Consider the following 21,999-nt stretch of genomic DNA (forward strand, 5'->3'; position numbering starts at 1 on the left):
CCCTTCCCCCTTCCTCTAGGGGGATCAGCGGCTATTTACGCCTCCCTTCTTTCCCCACTGGGTAAAGAACAGGCATTCCATCCATCACTAGCTCCTCCCCCTTAGGCCGGGAACTGTTGAGTTATCTACCACATAGTTCTAACCGGACCTAGTGCTCCAGACGTGGTAACCCCCTCCCCCCTGTGGGCGGTTCTGTCTGATGTATCCTCATGAATGGTTCCCACCTTGGCCTCCCTAGGTGAACCTCCACCTTGTGGTTAACTCCTTCAGTCCGCACGTTTTCCCATGAGTTCTCCCCTAATGGTGAGACCATGTGGTGTCTGCACTAATTCCTCCCTATGGTAGGATAGTGCTCTCTGTAGCGTTTTTCCCCGAGGGGGGATTAATGCTTAACCAGTGGTCCTTACGGTGCCGGGCGGCTTCTCGCTGTTAGAGAATCAAGGCCTCCGCCCGTGACGGCCGGTGGCAGGGGCTTCCCACCTTTTTCCAAAATGCTCTGGGACCCCCTACCTCTCCACTGGACGGTTACAATTTTGCACTAGCGCTCACGCCTGACCCGCCCAGGCCAGTCAGCGTCGCTCTGCTAGAGATTGTGACGCGGCACAGCGCTGTGGTGTTTTCCATAGGAACCCCATCTGTTGGCTCGATACAACGTCAAGAGACCGACAGAAAGGGAACGTCTTGGTTACGGATGTAACCTCCATTCCCTGATGGAGGGAACGAGATGTTGTGTCCTTCTTGCCACAACGCTGGCCACCCGCCGCAGCGGTCGAGGGATGCTCAGGCTCCTCAGACCAAAAGGTGAATGAATGCAGCACGTGCGTTTGCCATTCGCCAAGTTCATTGGCGTTTTTAAATTCCTCTCGGAGATGATAGATTCTCAAGATCAAACCACAGTCTGTCTCTCAACACAACGTTGAGAGACGGCATGAAAGGGAAATGTAATTTAAAGCTTGTAATTTATGTTATTACCCTATCTAGTGCACTATGCATCATTCAACATGTAGGACATAATAAATGTGTGAACAAGTGGCTGATATGACACGCCGCTTCAGCAGCGTTCATAGTTAAGGGTGCAGAGTCTGCAGACTCTACGGAACTGAAACTGAAAGTGACCTATTTTTCAGATATGGTGACCCATACCTGAAATGTGACCTCTGCATTTAACTCATCCAGTGAGTAGTGAACACACATACACCCAGAGCAGTGTGCGGCTATCACTGCAGTGCCCGGGGAGCAAACAGGGGTAAGGTGCCTTGCTCAAGGGCACCTCAGACATTACCCGTCGGCACGGAGAATCGAACCGGCAACCTTCTAGTCAATAGTCCCACTCTCTAACCGCTTAGGAGCCGCTTAGGAGCATATCAGTCTATTGATGTCCATAGGGCTAACATATTTTTAATATAAGGAAAAAACTTACATTTTGATTACAGTGCATCTTTAAAGGGGTTTGAGTTCAGGACCCAAGTGTGAAAACACCCATAAATCATTCTTACAATTGTGGCAAATGTTTGCACGTTCCTTCTTTTTGCTATTTTTATGGGTTCAACAGCAGTACTTTGAATGGTCCTCATATGGTCAGTCATGATTTTTCTTATAACATGTATACAAATAACATGTATTTGTTTTTTATATAAGTAAAATATTTGTTAAAAACCAGTGAATTTTACAAAGATATTGTAAAAATGGCAGTTCATGATACTTTCTACTTCATATGTAAAACTGGAAAGGAAGGGTCAAATACATTGCATTGAACAGTAAGTGTAATGATAAACTGCACTCTGGTGTACATTGATCAATTTTTGACAAATACACTTGATAATCCTGATCTTTCATGCACAATGTTATTGGGTTAATGCTGTTTTTTCTTAATTTTTGTATTTTATTTGTTCTTTTTTACAATCTGTTTATTTTGGTTACTGTTGGCTAATATTTTGATTATTGTACCTTACACTTTACGTTTTTGCATTTTAGTGATTGTGATGATTTGCTATTCGCTGTTGGGGCAGGTTGTCACAAAAGGTCAATGTGTTTTAAAGAGGTATCTTGGTTCCTGGACAAAAATTGTGAAAATATTCACTTTTTTGAAGGCGAAGCTTTGAGGCATATGCCCATACAGAAATTGACGTATAAACATAAGTACATTGATGCATATTTATTGGAGATTAGAATACCTTTAGCAGCCGGTGTAGGAGCATGCTGCCCCCCTCATGGATAAATGTGTACTGCAAGCATGACATCAAAGTGATGAAGTTGTCTTAGATCGTCAAAGGGTCGCTGTGACGGGGGCGGAGAACGCCTATATAAAAAGTTCATGCGACTTCACGCTTCACACTACTAACCTCGGCCTGAACAGTCAAAGTTTTGAGGACAGCTGCATTTGAACTCGAGTTGCTTATTTATCTAGATAGCCTATAGCTTTTCATCTTCAACAGATTTTCCACAGGAGACTGCAAGTGAATAAACCATCCACTGCAGGTAAGATAAAGAGAAACTTATGCAGTATGCAGTCTTTTATCTTTCTACCCTCTAAAAAAGCTTTAATATATAGGCTAATGTACTAAATGATAACCATATCAACGTATTATAGGACATTGTGGAAGGTTCATAGTGATGGATTTTATGTGTTGTTTCATTCTGAACTATAAAATTCATTTTTTGAACACATTGAGTTATGTTGTTGAGTTATATGAATTAATTCATGCTTGTATTGGCGAGCAGGACATAGGTTGCCATGAGTGCGGCGTGTATGATCATCTTGGCCTCCCTGTCGGTGTTTATGTCACCCATGACTCAGTGCCAGAGTCTGCCGGGTAAGGAAGACCCGTCTCTTGGTGAGCTCTTCCAGCGCGCCGAGAGTCTGCTCATCAGCTCTATGCTCACACAGATGGAGGACGAGAACAACGCCAACGGTGTCTGCTTACATTCACATAAATATGCTAATTCCACTTAAACATGATAACAGATTAGTTAGTAGCTATCTACCTAAGATGCACCAGCATGGAAACTCTTATTATAAACGACTAAGAAGTTATAATTAGACTTATACTACAATCCGATAAAGACAATATATTCTTTACACTTATTTTTTTCTAAATGTAGAACAAATGTATTTTGTTCTAAAAATGTACTATTTTTCAAAGAGTCAAAAAATATTGCCATTGATCTATCTTATAGATCCAATGAACTGATAACCGATGAAGCAAAAAAGAATGTCAGACTTTTTTTTTTATGAAAAACAATGACCGTGGATCCCTGACCTGCATACAAGAGTCAAGTTTTTAAAGAACTATTTCTTCTTGATCTGACCGTTGGTTATGGCATTGAATTCGTCCGCCCCAAGCACATCAAGCAGAAAAAGAGTTAGGTTAGATGACATGTTCGCATTATTTACTTAGCAAGTGCTTAATCATCAGCGTTCTCTGTCATTTTGCGATTTAAGATGATTGCTTGCCATTATAACACAGTCAAACGTCTCAAGTTAATAATTCGTAGATTCTGATTTTTCCCCCACCAGGTGAAGAGGTTCTATCCCAGTCGGAGTGGATGGAGAAGAGGCAACACCCGGGCAAACGACAACATCCAGGTAAACGCGAGGATGCGGACTATGAAGACTTCTCTTCACTCGAGAAGAGACAACATCCCGGGAAACGCGAGGATGAGGAGAGGATTAGAAGACAGCATCCCGGAAAGCGCCTGTCTCTGGAGCCGATAATAGGGGAGAATCCGAGCGCAGAGAGCGGGCTCTCCAAACGTCAGCATCCGGGAAGACGGTACCTGATGCTGCTTCAGAAACGACAGCATCCCGGTAGGCGCGAATTGTACGAGAGCGACCGGACAGCTGGAGACCTGTTGGATCTGGAAAAACGTCAACATCCTGGAAAAAGACAGTGGGAGGCGAATCCTCCGTGTGAGGATTGGGATGTGGCTGGTTGTAATCAAGCCAGTATCCTACTCGAGATTCTGGAAAACGCCACAAAAAGTCACACGGAGGATAAGAAACAACATCCCGGGAAGCGGTTTGAGTTAGAGTACGATGCCACGGAACATAAATAATTTTAGGGGAGTGTATAAATTAGTCCGATGAATAATTATTTATTGTTTCACAAAATATTACATTATTGGCCACTCGTCTGTCCATACGGTATATGTTTAATTTCCTGGTCGCTTTCAAGTTTCTTAACATTTAATTAAAGCAAGAGAGTATTTCCTAAGCAAAGTCGCGTTTTACAATATTGTTGCAATTACACAGTGTCTCTAGATGCGTTACTGTTACAGATATATAATAGGTTGCATATACTGTATGTGTACAGGTTTTATTCCATACACAGCTGTGGTGAACGGAAAGAAATGCCCTCCTTACTTCGGCGAACTAGAACGTATTCTAGCCTATTTACTGTCAGCCTTTCTACGTCTCAATACCCTTTTAAATGAGACGAATTAATGCATGTGGTCAAATTTTAAATGAGATTCTTCAATCACTTAATTGTTCAATATAGATTTTAAATGAACGTTGCTTTAGCATAAAAAATTTACGGGAACCCGAAATATTTTTCTACAGTATTCTTGCATGAAGAATTTGTACATTCTCATTATTTTGTTCTATCGATATAGAGCCTATAAATTATGTTGTACAATAAAATGCTTTCGATGCGATGTCTGCTTTTGCATCTGAGTATCAAAGAGGGGAAAGAAATATAAATACATAGGGTAAGTGTGGTGAAAAGTGAATGCGTCAATTTCTGCAAAAAGATTTCAGCTGCAGTCAGTTTTAATGGAACCTTTAGCCAATTATTTAACACTCTCAACGCTGGACGCTTAAAATAACTGTATTGGGCGTTATACTGTGGTTAGGACATTGTCGTGTTGCACTTTTTACTCCAATAAATATTTTAATATAAAAAATAAAATTAGGCCTACCAAAAAATATTTCGTTAAACAGGTCACAGCTAGTAGCCTACACAGAACATTTTTTATGATGAACCTGGATTTGTAGATTGGAGAATTCACAAAAATGTTCTGATTTAGAATTAGTTTTTGAATTAAATATTCAGATAAAGTATCCCCTATTAGTTTTGAACACACAAGCTGCTGCTAGGAGATAAAGTCATAGTGTGACGTAAGCTACTAAAGTATATCATAAACTCACTGATCAGTTTCAAAGGAAACAGCAGTCCATGGGGTGTCCATTGATTAGCCTTAACTCTGTGAAATCCAAACAGGTCATGTAGCGTAGACATCTCATTTGCCTCTGTCTGCTCTCTCTGGCGTGGGTGGATGTGTTTCAATCCCTTTTATCTAGCTTTCCTGCACAACCTAGATCAACTGATTAACAAAAAACACAAATGGCATGTCAATACATAAATACCAACATGTAAAACAAACCATTTCTTAGCTCTTTCGAAAAATTCACTTCTAAGTGGCTTTGAATTAAAGTGTCTGCTAAATGAATAAATGCAAAAACAATAATAATAATCTATTCATTAGATCTTTATACTGTGTTTTAATTGTAGTTATATAATGAGCTAAATAATATTCTAACCCTGACACCCACTGTGGAAAAATTACAATGCATTACCATTATATCCATTTATTCTCTAGTGGTTGTAGAGTCGTGGATCTTAATCCATAACCAAACTCTCACACACACTTAAGACAACTGAATGTAATTAATAAAGAACTGAAATGTCCCACACCAAAGTACCAAGTAGCTTAAGTGAACAAAAAAAAGGGGGGACAGCATTTTCTAATGTCACTCCCCCTTTGGTTAAAGAGAGCCCAAGTTTTTGTAAGTTATCAGAGTGTTGCCACACTGCTGACAAACTATTCTTAAAATGTTTTCCTGCTTGACTTCTTGGCTTTTTTGGAAGGTAGACGCAATCTTATAGTGTTGACTTATTAGTGTTGACTCAAAACACGTGCTGCAGCAGTTACAGTAGGTCGACTAGAACAAAAAAAAAATGAATAAAGTGTAATGCTTTGTGAATGTCATCTACACTAATACAACATAAATTCAATTCAATTTTATTTATAACGTGCTTTTCACAATGTTTCATTGTTTCAAAGCAGCTTTACAGGAAGAAAGACAAAAATAAACAAAAGTAGGCTATTATATAAATAATAGTGGATGAGAAAGACCCAGCTCTGTTCCAACCAGATCCACTTAATTGCTATCTGTTACCAAACACACAGTAACCTGTGCCAACCAGAGTGTTTGACAATCAAAATGATGAAATCTGGCACACTTGTAGTGGTAGTCCTCAATAGTCATCTGACCAGTTATGGGGTCTCTAGCAATAACTATACAGAGCCGCCACCACCAGTTCAAAAATTCACTTTTCAAATGGCTTTATATATAACTTTTGAACCCCTTATTATAAAATCTACTTAGTGCGCCTCCTTCACTCATCATGCTCATCACATTTCTTACATTCTAACTCTACCAATTACTGTTAGAATTTTGATTTTCGTCTTTGTTCAAGTCACAAAATGAACGCTGCTATTTTCATGATCTCGGTATCTACAGATTCCTTGAGTCATACCGAATCTGATGATGATGATTCAGGCATGATTGGATGAACCACTTGTCTGCCATTTTGAAATATATATGTGTGTAGATATAGTTAAAAAGATATTGCAATTTATTATTGCCAGGGCTTTCGTCGAGCCAGGCCGAGCCAGTAGCCTCAGGCTTCTAGCTGTAAGGCCAAAGTCAAGTTGCTTCTCTGTCAGCCAGTAGCATGGCAGCGCTGCTCTAAAACTCCGCCTTAAACATGCCTCTCTGGACCAAACGTCACACAAACCCACCTTGAAGAAGGAATTTTATGGAATAATTAGTAATTTTCGAACATTGTGTTCTTATGTTATTTTAAACCATGAAAACGTCTCGGTTACGTTTGTAACCTCGGTTCCCGATGGAGGGAACGAGACGTTGTGTCGAACCGACAGATGGGGTTCGTCCTTGAGAATCAATCACTTCCGACTTCTTAGAAAAGGCCAATGAAAATTGGCGAATGAAATTTGCATGCCGGACTCCGCCCCCGGATATCCGGGTATAAAAGGGAGACGGCGTGCCTCATTCATTCACCTTAGTTCTGAGGAGCCTGAGACCTCTCACGACTGCTGCAGTGGACAGCACGTGTTGTGGCAAGAGGACACAACGTCTCGTTCCCTCCATCAGGGAACCGAGGTTACAAACGTAACCGAGACGTAACCGTAAGGCCACTGGGTAAGCGCTTACTTCCTCAACTCAACTCAACTCAACTTTATTTATATAGCGCTTTTACAATTTTCATTGTTACAAAGCAGCTGTACATGAGACATATTGACTATAAGCAAAATAATTAAAGTTGTACCTGCAAAAACAAGAAAAGGTTGAAAACACAGAAGACAGACATACCCACATACAAAACACTCCTCACACACAATATGCAAAACAGTACTAACACACATAGACATAGAGACACACACACACGGATGCGCACGCACACACACACAACACACACACACACACACACACACACACGTACGTACACAGACAAGTACGCACACACACACACGCTCACTCAGAGCACACATTTAGGATAAAGGAGAGAGAAGCACAGGTCAAATATAACAGATAATAAATTCCTATATGCAATATTAATTAAGTAAAACTTTAAGATTCTAAAGCAGCCCCCCCGGTCAGGCAGATAGTGCAAAAACAGTATGCAAACGGTGGCGAGGAACCCAAAACTCTAATCGAGAAAAAAAACCTCAGGAGAACCCAGGCCCAACCAGGGGATTCCAGTTCCCCTCTGGCAAAAGCTGCTGCCTCTGCACAAGCTCCAGAGAGCTTGCACAACAAGGCTAAATAAAATAAATAAACTTAATAATAAAATAAATTATAGTTTAAGATTATCATTAATAATCTAATAGCATTTGAAATTTTGTGGTGAAGACATGTCAAGAGACCGCGTCCTTCTTTATCCAGCTCTATCATCTCAGCTCTTGTCAGGTCCCCACTTCCCATTCTCCGCTCTACCATCAGGTCAGGCCATGAACTGCATCCTGCTCGCTGTGGTAACCTTGGAACAATGAGACAAGACTGGCTGAGAGTAGAGTACTGTTCTGTACTCTTTGATGCAACAAGTACATCAGTTGTGTTTTTGGTTCCGGTTGATCTAACTAATGCAGCCTAAACCCTCTGAAGATTTATATTATGGAAGAGTAGTGTATGCAAGATTAAAAAGATGCGTCTTTAGTCTAGATTTAAACTGACAGAGTGTGTCTGCCTCCCGGACAGTGCAGGGAAGACTATTCCAAAGTTTAGGCGCTAGATAGGAAAAGGATCTACCACCTGCACTTGATTTTGAAATTCTAGGTATTACCAACTGACAGGACGCCTGAGAGCGTAATGCACGTGAAGGACTGTAATACAAAAGGAGTTCATTCAAGTACTGAGGAGCTAAACCATGTAAGGCTTTATAGGTAATAAGCAAGATTTTAAAGTTAACGCGATGCTTTATAGGTAACCAGTGCAAGGTTGACAGAACCGGGCTAATATGTTCATACTTTTTTGTACGTGTAAGAACTCGAGCTGCCGCGTTTTGGACCAATTGGAGTTTTTGTAATAAGCCTGCAGGGCAACCACCTAACAGTGCATTACAGTAGTCTAGTCTTGATGTCATGAATGCATGAATTAACTTCTCTGCATCTGACATTGACAGCATATGACGTAGTTTAGATATATTCTTAAGATGGAAAAACGCAATTTTACAGGTGTTGGCGACGTGGCTCTCAAATGACAGATTACTATCGAATAGAACGCCAAGATTCTTTGCTGACGACGAGGGTTTTATGGAACATCCGTCAATAGTTAAACAGTATTCTTGGTTGTTACTTATAGCAGTTTTCGGTCCAATAAGTAACACTTCCGTTTTGTCCGAGTTCAGTAATAAAAAGTTGTTACTCATCCAGTTTTTTATATCGACTATGCATTCCATTATTCGATGGAACTGCTGTGTTTCATGAGGCTTCGAGGAAATATAAAGTTGAGTATCATCAGCATAACAGTGAAAGCTAACTCCGTGTCGCTTTATTATATCTCCTAGAGGTAGCATGTATAATGCGAAGAGCAGAGGCCCTAAGACTGAGCCCTGTGGTACACCGTACTGGACTTGCGATTTGCGTGACACCTCATTGTTTATTGCTACAAATTGAAAACGGTCGGATAAATAAGATTTAAACCATTTCAAAGCTATTCCCTTAATGCCGACATAATTTTCGAGTCTATGTAGGAGTGTGCTGTGGTCAATGGTATCGAATGCAGCACTAAGGTCTAGCAGCACCAATAACGAGATACAACCTCGGTCAGACGCCAATAGCAGATCATTTGTAACTCTGATCAAAGCAGTCTCTGTACTGTGACATGCTCTAAATCCAGACTGGAATTCTTCATTGATGTCATTCCTTTGGAGGAAGGAGCATAATTGAGTTGAAACTACTTTTTCCAGAATTTTAGATATGAAAGGTAGATTCGATATAGGCCTGTAGTTCCTTAGTTCTCTAGGGTCGAGTTGGGTTTTTTTGACAAGGGGCCTTATAACAGCCACCTTATATGCTTTAGGCACATGTCCTAATGTCAGAGATGAGTTAATAATACCAAGAAGAGGATCTATAATTTCTGGGAGCATCTCTTTCAGTAGATTTGTAGGTATAGGGTCTAGTATGCATGTTGTTGATTTAGATGATCTAATAATTTTAGACAGCTCATCTTGATCTACGGTATAAAATAATTGCATTTTCTCCTTAAGGGCGCTGTAGTTAGTTTGTTCAGCGGGTTTCACTTCTGATTGCATTGTTATAATTTTTTCTCTAATATCTTGGATTTTATATGTGAAGTAGTTCATAAATTCATCACTGCTATGCTGATATACAGGATCAGAAGTCACTGACGATTTATTTTTTGTTAGTTTAGCCACTGTGTTAAATAAAAACCTAGGGTTGTGCTGGTTTTCTTCTATTAGTGATGAAAAGTAGGCGGATCTAGAAGTTTTTAGGGCTTTCCTGTATTTTCGAATACTATCCTTCCATGCTGTACGAAATACCTCTAATTTAGTTTTCTTAAAGTTGCGCTCCATTTTTCGGGCCGCTTTCTTTAGAGCCTGAGTGTGTTCATTCAATACTTCCTCAAGCGGGGGATGCTCTACAGAGACCACTTCCTACCACAGGGAGGAGACTAGTGGAGATACCAACATGGTCTCACCGATGGGGGAGAACTCATGGGAAGAAAGTGCGGACTGAAGGAGTTAACCGCAAGGTGGAGGTCCACCTAAGGAGGTCATGGGTTACCAAGGTGGGAACCAGCATGAGGATACATCAGACGGAACCACCCTGCTGGGGGGTTGCAACGTCTGGTAGCACTAGGTCCGGTTAGAGCTATGTTGCGAATAACTCAGGTGATACCCGGCCTAAGGGGCAGGGCTGCTCTGCCCAGCCCGCCCACAGGAGGTGCTTGCTAGTGACGGATGGAGTGCCTGTTCTTCACCCAGTGGGGGAAGAAGGGAGGCTAGTAGTACGCTGACCCCCTAGGGTCAGGTACTGTCATAGGCGTACACCCTACCGGTCGCCTGTCTTGCCTGATGCCCGCAAGACTCGCCGACCGGTTTTACGCGAAGGCTGTAGGACCTCGCGAAGGTCATGGGTGTAGCCCAACCCGCAGCTCCGCAGATGTCTGCCAGAGAGGCGCCTCGAGCCAGTGCCCACGAGGAGGCTGTACTCCGTGTGGAGAGAGCTCTCACCCAGTGGGCGTAGGCGAACTAGGACAGGTACGCCATAGTGACGGCGTCCATGATCCAATGCGCCAATCTCTGTTTGAGACAGCCCTCCCTGCTGATCTCCAAAACAGACAAAGAGCTGCTCAGAGCTTCAGCGGCTCTGCCTGCGGTCCAAGCAGAGGCACAATGCGCGTACTGGACACAACACGGATGGGGTTGGGTCTTCCTCCCCGGTGGGGAGCGCCTGTAAGTTCACCACCTGGTGTATCCGGGGAGTGGTGGGAACTTTGGGAACATAGCCGGGCCGGGGTCTCAGGATAGCGTGAGAATAACCGGGCCCGAGTTCTAGGCAATCTGTGGACACAGAGAATGCTTGTAGGTCCGCTACCCTCTTGAGCGTCCTCCCGAGAGCTGTCTTCATCGTGAAGTGAGAAAGAGCGGCATCTCCGGGGGGCTCCAGGACCGCATCAAGGTCGTAAGAGGGTACGGAGTGTGGGTGAGGTGGTAGCCTTCCCGCGCCCCTTAGGAACCAAATGATCAGGTTGTGCTGTCCTAGAGACTACCAGCAACTGGGTCTTGATGAGCGGCAACAGCGGCTACATACACGTTCAGTGTGGAAGTGGAGAGATATTCTCGAGTCTCTGGAAGGACCGCACCCACTTGATCAAGCAACTCCACGGGTCTTCTCTTCGAGAAGAGCACCAGGATGAGAAGAGGCACCACTAGGCGTATCGTCACCTAGTGGCCAGGGCCCTAGCCTGAGTAGTGGTCTTAACCGCCGCAGGGGTTAGGCCACTCAGGATCTCCTCGTTCCGTCCAGGGGACAGACATGGAGGTTCCAGAGGTCTAGTCCGTGATGCCATAACGTGCCCTTCCCCTGGGAAAGCAGGTCCTTCGTCAGGGGAATCGGCCAGGGGGGAGCTGTCGTCAAGAGCATTAGCTCCGAGAACCAAGTCCGGTTGGGCCAGTATGGCGCAACTAGTACACTTGATGCTCCTCTTCCCTGACCTTGCACAGGGTCTGTGCAATGAGGCTCACTGGGGGAAAGACGTACTTCCACTTGTCCCACGGCCAGCTGTGCGCTAGAGCCTCCGTGCCGAGGCAGGGAGTACCTTAGCGGCAATGGGTGGTGTCCAGGGAGGCGAAGGGGTCTACCTGAGCCCGCCCTGACTGTCCCCAATGAGCTGGCTACGCGGGGGTGGAGTCGCCACTCTCCGCGAGGCGTCAACTGACGAGAGAGCACATCGGCTGTCTGGTTCAGGTCACCTGGGATATGTGTGGCCCTGCGGACTCCACAGGAGGAGGCGTCGGGCGAGTCGTGTTAGCTGCCATAAGCGAACGCCACCCTGGCGGTTAAAAACGCTACGGCAGTTGTGCAGTCCGACCGGACCAGCACGTGCTTGTTCTGCACGAGAGGTTGTAACCCCTTCAGTGCGGGTAGCACATCCAACAACTCTAGGCAATTGATATGCCTGCGCAGGCGGGGGCCCGTCCATCGCCCTGACACTGCGTGCCCGTTGCACACGGCACCCCAACCCTGCAGGGAGGCGTCTGTCGACCCTGACGCGTCTCGCCTGCCCGAGAGGGACCCCCGTCCGTAGAAAAGGTCATTGAAGACCAAGGGGTTAGGGTGCGTCGGCAGAAAAGCGTAATCACCATCCGCCTGCTGCCGGTGTGCCACGCTCTCCAGGGAACTCGACTCTGTAGCCAGTGTTGGAGCGGTCTCATGTGCATCAACCTGAGGGGTATCACCACCGTCGAGGATGCCATGTACCCAGGAGCCTCCTCCCGCTGACTGCTTGAAATATTCCAGGCAGTTCAACACTGACTGAGCGCAGTCGCGCTGTAATGGAGACAGAGTTGAGTTCCATACCAAAAAAGAGTATGCTCTGCACAGAGGAGAGCTTGCTCCTTTTCGGTTGACCTGTGGTCCCAATCGATCTAGGTGCCGAAGCACTAGGTCCCTGTGTGTACATAACAGATCTCACGAGTGTGTCAAATGAGCCAGTCGTCGAGATAGTTTAGTACCCGCACACCTCTCTCCCTGAGGGGAGTGAGGGCGGCTTCCACGATCTTCGTGAAGACTCGTGGGGACAGGGACAGACCGAAGGGGAGGACTCTGTACTAATATGCCTGACCCTCGAAAGCGAACCGTAGGAACGGGCGATGACGAGGGAGAAAGAGACATGAGAGTAAGCGTCCTTCAGGTCGATTGCCATGAATCCATCTTGACATCTGACAGATGCCAGGATGCGCTTCTGCGTGAGCATCCTGAACGGCAGCTTGAGTAGGTGCCTGTTCAGGGTACGCAGATCTAGCGACCCCCGCTCTTTTGGGGACGATGAAGTACGGGCTGTAAAACCCGTTGAACATCTCGGCTAGAGGGACGAGCACGATCGCTTCCTCACCAGAGGGGTGGCGACCTCGGCCCGAAGCACGGGGCATCCTTGCCTCTGCTGAGGTTAAGAGGATGCCCCGAAACTTGGGCGGGCGTCCGGGGAGTTGGATCGCGTAGCCGAGACGGACCGTATCCCGTAGTCACCGTGACGGTTTGGGAAGCTCTTGTCAGGCTCCCAGGGACCGACAGGGAGGCTAGGGGTACGTTCTGCTTCATCGACCTCCCGGGGGTGGTTCGATGGCTGGCAGTACGGATCCCTCGCCGTGGGGGGGACCCCCGGGGAGGAGATCGGCTCTGCAGTTTTACCTGTCTGGCGAAGATGTAGCACAACGCACCATCGAATGAGAGTGCTTAGGCTGATGATTATCCTTGACATTGGGTCTTGCCGCAACGTCGAGTTGCCGAACACCGTCGTGTAGAGGGTGAGAGCGGCTGTGATAATACCCAGATGATGATGTGGCACAAAGCACCGTCGATTGAGAGTGCTTAGGCTGCTGATTATCCTCGACATTGGGTCTCGCCGCAACGTCGAGTTGCCGAACACCGTCGTGCAGAGGGTGAGAGCGGCTGTGATAATACCCAGACGATGATGTGGCACAAAGCACCGTCGATTGAGAGTGCTTAGGCTGCTGATTATCCTCGACATTGGGTCTCGCCGCAACGTCGAGTTGCCGAACACCGTCGTGCAGAGGGTGAGAGCGGCTGTGATAATACCCAGACGATGATGTGGCACAAAGCACCGTCGATTGAGAGTGCTTAGGCTGCTGATTATCCTCGACATTGGGTCTCGCCGCAACGTCGAGTTGCCGAACACCGTCGTGCAGAGGGTGAGAGCGGCTGTGATAATACCCAGACGATGATGTGGCACAAAGCACCGTCGATTGAGAGTGCTTAGGCTGCTGATTATCCTCGACATTGGGTCTCGCCGCGACGCAACGTCGAGTTGCCGAACACCGTCGTGTAGAGGGTGAGAGCGGCTGTGATAAACGCCCAGAGAGGGAGAAAACTTTTAGAAAGGTATTCTCGAACTCCCTGGGGTCTTCCCATGAGGGCCGCATTGGCTTTCACCGCGGCTGCTGATGGGGTGGTGGTCTCCTCTTCGATGTCTCGAAGAGGACCAGGGCTGCTGGGAAGCAGACGGTGCACGGGATCTCGGCGGCCAGAGGGCGGTCGAGTCGCGGCTGGGGAGGACATACGTGATATCCTCTGTCTGCTCCCTAACTGTCGAACCCGACAGTATCACCAAACAGCCCCCCCTTGCGAGATGGGTGCATCGAGAAAGCGGACTTTCTCAGAGTTACTCACCTGTGCAAGGTTCAGCCAGAGGTGTCTCTCGTGGACCACAAGTGTGGACATCGCCCGACCCAGGGCCCGCGCGATCACCTTGTTCGCCCGAGAGCGAGGTCGGTGAAGCCGCGGAGTTCCTGCATAAGCGCTGGGTCGGTCTTACCCTCGTGGAGCTCTCTCCGCGCATTGGTCTGCAGGAAGGCCATAGCATGGAGAGAGGGGACAGCTTGGTCTAGGTCGATCCCCGGGGGGACATCGACGTATCCTCTAGCTGCCCCACCATCGAGGGAAGAAAGGGTGATGGAACTAGTTGACGTGTACGCGCCGAAGGGGGCGTTCCAGGTCGTACTAGGTTCCTCATGCACTTCCGGGGGAACACGGCACCCGTGTATCCAGCCGCGAGCGTTGGGAGAGGCAGTGCGGTGCACCGCAACCCAATGCCGGCGGCCCGGGAAAGCATGGCTGACATTTCGACATCCGCTTCTTCCTGATCTCGACCCCCCAAGGGAGGGAGCTTCAAGGAATCGTCGGAGTCTGATGCCAGTAAGTCACCCTCCGATGCTGCAACAGACATCTCATCACGTACCGTGTCCGATACGTGATTGAGGAATAAGACGGCGGACCGTCTTATGGGGAATGGTCAGACGAGCAAGGCGAGGTGCGAACGGTCCGCGAGCCAGTGGCTGACGGATTAGCGCTCACAGTAATCCTCATATCACCCTCGCTGCTCGCCGTAGCGGGCGGCAGGGCCGTAGTCCTGCCGTCATGGAACGGGAAGCAGACAAGGTGGTGGCTGAGTCCCGTGGGAACTTGGAGTCTTGGTGTTGCACCCAAGAGAACAGCGGGACATGCCACGCTGGAGAAATTTGCTCTTTTAGAGAAAAAAACTCGAACACTTCTGGAACCGCTGAGACGCCCAGGGGAAGTCGCTGCAGGAAGGGACAGTCCGCTGCACCACGTCGTAGAGCCGGTAGTCTTGTAGCGAAGTCTGTTGATCATGAGCGAAGGCTCCAAAGAACAAAAAGGTGAATGAATGAGGCACACCGTCTCCCTTTTATACCCGGATATCCGGGGGCAGAGTCCGGCATGCAAATTTAATTCGCCACTTTTCTTTGGCCTTTTCTAAGAAGTCGGAAGTGATTGGTTCTCAAGGACGAACCCCATTTGTCGGTTCGACACAACGTCGAGAGACCGACAGAAAGGGAACCAGTTTGTTCACTACTCCTTTTACAAATTTGGTCGAATTTTTTCCAAACTCTATTTGTATAATCTTTGGATCGAGCCACACAGAAATGACTGAACAGATTTTTAATATTTGCTATACTGTTCTTAAGAAATAACTCTCTAAATTTAACTTGTCCTGTGACATTGTCTGTTTCTCATAATGCACTAATCTGGCTGTATAGCATGTGGTGCATTAATATACAAAATCTTCAGTTCATTCTTACTTTATGTCATCTGTTTTTCTTGTACATTGTATCTGTTAATTTTGCTTTGCACTCTCATTTCTGCACCTTAAGTGATTGGACCATATTGCTGCTTGTAGCTCTGAAAGCTCTTCTCAGCAGCATGGGTAAATTATGTCAACTGAGTGGCACACCCAAATAATGTGTGAGCTTTGAGACTCTAAGGTTGTGGGTTTGAATCCGGTGTGGTGTGTGTCCTAAATTTATATATAAATTATTGTATGTATTGGTTTCTAAAAGGAGTTCTTTACCGGGACTTTAGTTGGTGTGTAAGGTGTGTAGGGTCTACAACAAACAGCTCCTTGGGACTACAATGAGCTACTTCCCGGAGTAGTGACACCAGCAAGCCCAAATTTACATGAACGCCACACGCTGGGAAAACACAACAAAGGCTCACACAACAAAGCTGCTTTACATCAGGTCCAAATTGATAAGGTAGAACTGACGCTACTGTTATTAATGTTTATGTAACCAGTCTGACGGGAAACCGCTCCAATTAGAGGCCATATAAAAAATATAATGACGTTGTGTGTTTCGTAATCCACAGTTGGTGCCGGTATATTTTGTATTTTCCCTATAGGGAAATAGGACTAAGCCATCCTACAGCCCGAACCCTAAACCTAACCAGAGGTGGGTAGAGTAGCCAAAATCTTTACTCAAGTAAAAGTACAAGTAACTAGAGAAATTGTTACTCAAGTAAAAGTCACTATTTTAGAATTTACTTGAGTAAAAGTAAAAAAGTATGCAATGAAAAAACTACTCAAGTAGTTAGTTACTTAGTTACTTTGTATCTGATTATATAGGCCTACTACATAAAATTAATATTAACGCCAGTATTTTAATATTACATTTTAATCCATATTTTTAATTATCATAAGCAGATATCTTTGCAATATACATACAGCGACTAAAGAATAAACAAACACAGAAGAGACAAGCATTTCTGTAAATTTCATCTAGTCCTGATGTCAATGTAGTTTACACAACTTATTTAGAATAATAGACCATGTCAAACTAAAGCATGAACTAAACTCAGAGCATTTCCTAAGATGATCTAGAACATCTGCAGTGCTCTCTTAAATGAAATAAACTACATTGACACATAGGTTGTGTCAATGTAGTTTACACAACCTATTTAGAATAATAGACCATGTCAAACTAAAGCATGAACTAAACTCAGAGCATTTCCTAAGATGACCTAGAACATCTGCAGTGCTCTCTTAAATTAAATACACACTTTTGAACAAAGCTCGTGTTGGGAATGCCCGTAAAAAGAGACGACAACCTTGAAATAAACAACGCGTTTTAAAAAGCATATTTTAAAATGAATGAACGTAGGAACGTCACGAATGTAAGTTATGTAACGAAGTAAAAGTACAGATGTTCTATTAGAAATTTACTCAAGAGTAAAAGTACACTCCTTTAATTTTACTTAAAAAGTACATATTTTCCAAAATGTTACTCAAGTAAATGTAACAAAGTAAATGTAGCGCATTACTACCCACCTCTGAACCTAACTCACATGAAAGGGCAGGACAATCTGAGGGTAGCCCAAAATATCAGAACTGCAGCAGTGATATGACAATTGTAATAACTGGTAAATGAGAAGAACTGAAATGTGTCAGGGTTCCTGTCTAGTGTGTCTTTTTCACTCATGTCAATGTTTTGTCTCTTTTTGAGCACATGGTATGGGTTACAGCCTGCCATGTGCTTTTCCCTTTATGTCAATGTTTTGTCTCTTGTTGAGCACATGGCATGGGTTACAGCCTGCCATGTGATTTTCCCTTTAAGTTTGGTGTAACTCCGCCCCCTCGTTACCCTGTTGTCTCCTCGTTACCGTTTAGGTCTTCTCACCGGTACTAATCAGTGTCTTATCTCTTTTCTCTTCTGCCTCATTTCCCTGATGACTCTCACCTGGTTTGCTCTTTGTCTTCCTTCTCTCCCCTCCTGTTTCTAGTTTGGGTTTTGATTTCCTTCCCGTTATATTTCCTTCTGTTCTTCAGTCCTTTGTCAGACCGTTGTGTGTTATTGCCAGTACTGACTGCCCTAGTCTAGCGTGTTCTAGTACTATTATCTAGTCTTTGTCTTAGTTATCTTGTCCTAGTTTTGTTTGTTTTCTTCTCTGTCATCTACTCCTGTGCCCCTCAGTTCCCATTGGCGTCACGGACCTCTGCTCGCTGCACTACCCGTCACCACTTCTCCAGCGATCACCACTGCTGTTCGGATTCTGCCAGCGGATCGAGCCTTCTCCCCACTGAGCGTGCTCCTCGGAGGAGCCAGGATTACTCATTGGGAGTCTTCTGTTGATTCTTACCGTGAGTGCCGTCGGGTCGAGCTAGCTCTCCACGGACTCACGTGTTTCCTGTGCTCAAGGCCGGTGTCATCTGGTGTTTCTGTTGGACAATTTCTAATAAAGTCTGCTTCATTACCCGCATTTGAGAATCCGAACCTTTTGTTCCTCTTCGAGCCATGACAGAACGGTCTGACCACACTGGAGATTCAGCGGGATGGACCCCCTCCGGACAGTCCTACAGCAACTTGAGCCTGATCTTATCGAACCCGGGACATATGGCGGTGAGCCACACTCATGCCATTGTTTTTTTACTTTATGCATTGCCCGACTGCACCAGCAGAATCATTTATATCCTACAGAGACGTCTAGAGTGACTTTCGTCCTTGTGCGGCTCACTGGCTCTGCCAGGGAATGGCTGTCTGGAGGGCTCGCTTGCCCCTTTGTGAGGATTTTTTTGGAGTTCTGCAAAAGGATGCTCTGGAGGTTCACTTCATCAGAATATGAAACCTCTTCTGACTCTGACTCTGAATTGTTTGAACCCTTAGAGACAGTGGAACTTCCAGAGTAAGCTAAACCAATCCCTTCCAGTGTCCCCACTAAATACACTCGTGCACAGCGCCGGCGAGACCTGAGGCGAAGAGCTGAGGAGAGGACCAAGTCCGCTGCAGCCTCCCCCGAGCCGGCGTCAGAGTCCGCTGCAGCCTCCCCCGAGCCGGCGTCAGAGTCCGCTGCAGCCTCCCCCGAGCCGGCGTCAGAGTCCGCTGCAGCCTCCCCCGAGCCGGCGTCAGAGTCCGCTGCAGCCTCCCCCGAGCCGGCGTCAGAGGCTGTGTCCCTAGGCCCTGAGTCGGCCACCAAGTCTGCTGCAGTTCCCTTGTCCAAGTCTGTTGCAGTTTCTCCTTCTCCCATGCTTATGCCAGGGTCAACTACAGCCTCTCCTATGCCCATGCCAGGGTCAGTTACAGCCTCTCCTACCCCTTTGTCCTTTGCCCAGTCCTGGTCCCCCAGTCTCGGTGTTGCCCCCTCTATCTCACCACAGTCTCGTCCGCCTACCTGTCCTTCCCAGCCCTGGTTAACTAGCCCCAACCTTGCCAGTTCTGCCTCATCACAGGCTGGGTTCCCTTCCTACCCGCCAGCCAGGTCCTGGCCTCCCGGTCCTGCCCCCTTTAATTACCCTTTGTCCCCACCCTGGTCTCCCACCTCCCTCCCTCCTTTGTTCGCCCTCAACCTCGCCCCCACCCCAGTCCTAGTCTCCCAGGCTTTCCCCAGCGCCCTCTGCCCCCCCTCCCCCCCAAGTTGTACCCTGGTGGTTAATGCCCCCGTTCATTCCCCCCATGTCCTTTGGTTCTGTGTTTCCCCTAGCACTCTTGTCCTGTCCCCCCCTCCTTGGTCTCGTTTTTTTGTTTCTTGGGTTCTTGTCTGTGTGTCTGGATGGCTGTCTCTCTTCCTTGGGATCGCCTGGTGGCGCTCTTGGAGGGGGGGCTACTGTCAGGGTTCCTGTCTAGTGTGTCTTTGTTTTCACTCATGTCAATGTTTTGTCTCTTTTTGAGCACATGGTATGGGTTACAGCCTGCCATGTGCTTTTATCTTCATGTCAATGTTTTGTCTCTTGTTGAGCACATGGTATGGGTTACAGCCTGCCATGTGCTTTTCCCTTTAAGTTTGGTGTAACTCCGCCCCCTCGTTACCCTGTTGTCTCCTCGTTACCGTTTAGGTCTTCTCACCGGTACTAATCAGTGTCTTATCTCTTTTCTCTTCTGCCTCGTTTCCCTGATGACTCTCACCTGGTTTGCTCTTTGTCTTCGTTCTCTCCCCTCCTGTTTCTAGTTTGGGTTTTGATTTCCTTCCCTTTATATTTCCTTCTGTTCTTCAGTCCTTTGTCAGACCGTTGCGTGCTATTGCCAGTACTGACTGCCTTAGTCTAGCGTGTTCTAGTACTATTATCTAGTCTTTGTCTTTGTTATCTTGTCCTAGTTTTGTTTGTTTTCTTCTGTCATCTACTCCTGTGCCCCTCAGTTCCCATTGGCGTCTCGGACCTCTGCTCGCTGCACTACCCGTCACCACTTCTCCAGCGATCACCACTGCTGTTCGGATTCTGCCAGCTGAGCGTGCTCCTCGGAGGAGCCAGGATTTCTCGTTGGGAGTCTTCTGTTGATTCTTACCGTGAGTGCCGTCGGGTCGAGCTAGCTCTCCATGGACTCGCGTGTTTCCTGTGCTCAAGGCCGGTGTCGTCTGGTGTTTCTGTTGGACAATTTCTAATAAAGTCTGCTTCATTACCCGCATTTGAGTCTCCGAACCTTTTGTTCCTCTCCGAGTCATGACAGAAATGCTCGCAAAGGAAATTATGGTTTCAGAAATTAAAAATAGACTTAATTCTTTTTTTATATCAATGTAAAGACATTTGTTGCTATATGTTTATTTGATTAAACTTGTATATGCCATGCTGGTCCGAACTTAAAATAAACAAAAAGAGCTTTTAAAAAAAAAAAAAACTTTAGTTTTGGATTCCTTGTATATTCATTTGATGCATTTGAACAAATTGTGGTGAAAACAAAACTTTAAACAACAATGAAAATGTAATATATAATAGGTTTTTTCATTATCGTCTCCACTTGATGCTATCCTCATTCAAATCTTGAAAATCCAGCCTACTTGCAGTGCAAGCTCTTCACACTTGCAGGTCTTGGTGTTAGTGTTGTAGTACTCAAGACCATTTTTTGATGGTCTTGGTCTTGTCTCTCGGTCTCGACTGTCTTTGGCAGGCCCGGATTAAGAATTCAGAGGCCCCTGGGCACAATTGTTTTATGGGTCCCCCCTTACACACACTCATGCACACAATAAAGTTTTAAATTAGCCTATAGGGTACTGTGTATAAACACCTCTATCTTTTACAGGATTACATTGACAATTTACAAACTATGATCACAACCTGAAGGACAATATCAACACATGTACACATCCTCCATCATACAGGATTTACACCTCATGATTGCAACAATGCTTTTCTGGACCAGCAACAACAATATTAAGACATTTCCCAGCATACTGTATGCAAGCAGCACACATACCACACCTCTATCAATTCAGTTCTATCAGATTCTTCCATAATTCACACACAAACAGGATTTACAAAACTGTTCTTAAGAGAAAATATAAGAACTTCCTTAAGATAAATTACAGAAAGTTCTTGAGAATATTCTTAAGTGCAATTTTCAAATATTTTCATCTTCATTTTTCTAAGAATAAATGGGCAGTCTTTGTCAATGATTATACTACAAGAGTAATTTGTCTATTTGTTAAACTTTATTTGTATAACAAGCACCTTGCGATTCACGTTCTTATTTAAGCTGTAATGTACAGTAAACGGCATTAACGAGTATTATAAGTATACTTCTTTAGCCTATATATTACGACATCATCATATTTGTGCATATGTAAACATTTTGCAATGTATGTAAAAGCACTGAGGATTATCTAATAATGAAAGCTTAATATTGGTAAAGTAGGGCAGTTACTGATCAACATTATATCAATATAAAATAATTCATAATTGGCAAGGAAACACCACCAAATACATGTAAAAAAACGCTTACCTTTTAAGATTTAAGACAGCCGCGAGAGTACTCTCAACTTTATTTATATAGCGCTTTTACAATTTTCATTGTTACAAAGCAGCTGTACATGAGACACATTGACTACAAGCAAAACAATCAAAGTTGTACCTGCAAAAACAAGAAAAGGTTGAAAACACAGAAGACAGACACACCCACACACAAAACACTCCACACACACAACACGCAC

The 21,999-nt window shown here is 45.4% G+C and overlaps 1 protein-coding gene across 1 annotated transcript; it reads left to right on the top strand.

The window, feature by feature from the left end:
* The first annotated feature begins 1,927 nt into the window (after positions 1 to 1,927).
* On the top strand, positions 1,928 to 4,656 carry trh (thyrotropin-releasing hormone). Its single transcript, XM_057355934.1, has 3 exons — positions 1,928 to 2,478; positions 2,722 to 2,912; positions 3,518 to 4,656. Exons 2-3 carry the CDS (start codon positions 2,735 to 2,737, stop codon positions 4,054 to 4,056), a joined length of 717 nt encoding a protein of 238 aa, XP_057211917.1. The 5' UTR covers positions 1,928 to 2,478; positions 2,722 to 2,734; the 3' UTR covers positions 4,057 to 4,656.
* Positions 4,657 to 21,999: the final 17,343 nt, after the last annotated feature.

This window comes from Triplophysa rosa, linkage group LG17 (genome assembly GCF_024868665.1).
Source record: "Triplophysa rosa linkage group LG17, Trosa_1v2, whole genome shotgun sequence".
In the NCBI taxonomy this organism is placed as follows: domain Eukaryota; kingdom Metazoa; phylum Chordata; class Actinopteri; order Cypriniformes; family Nemacheilidae; genus Triplophysa; species Triplophysa rosa.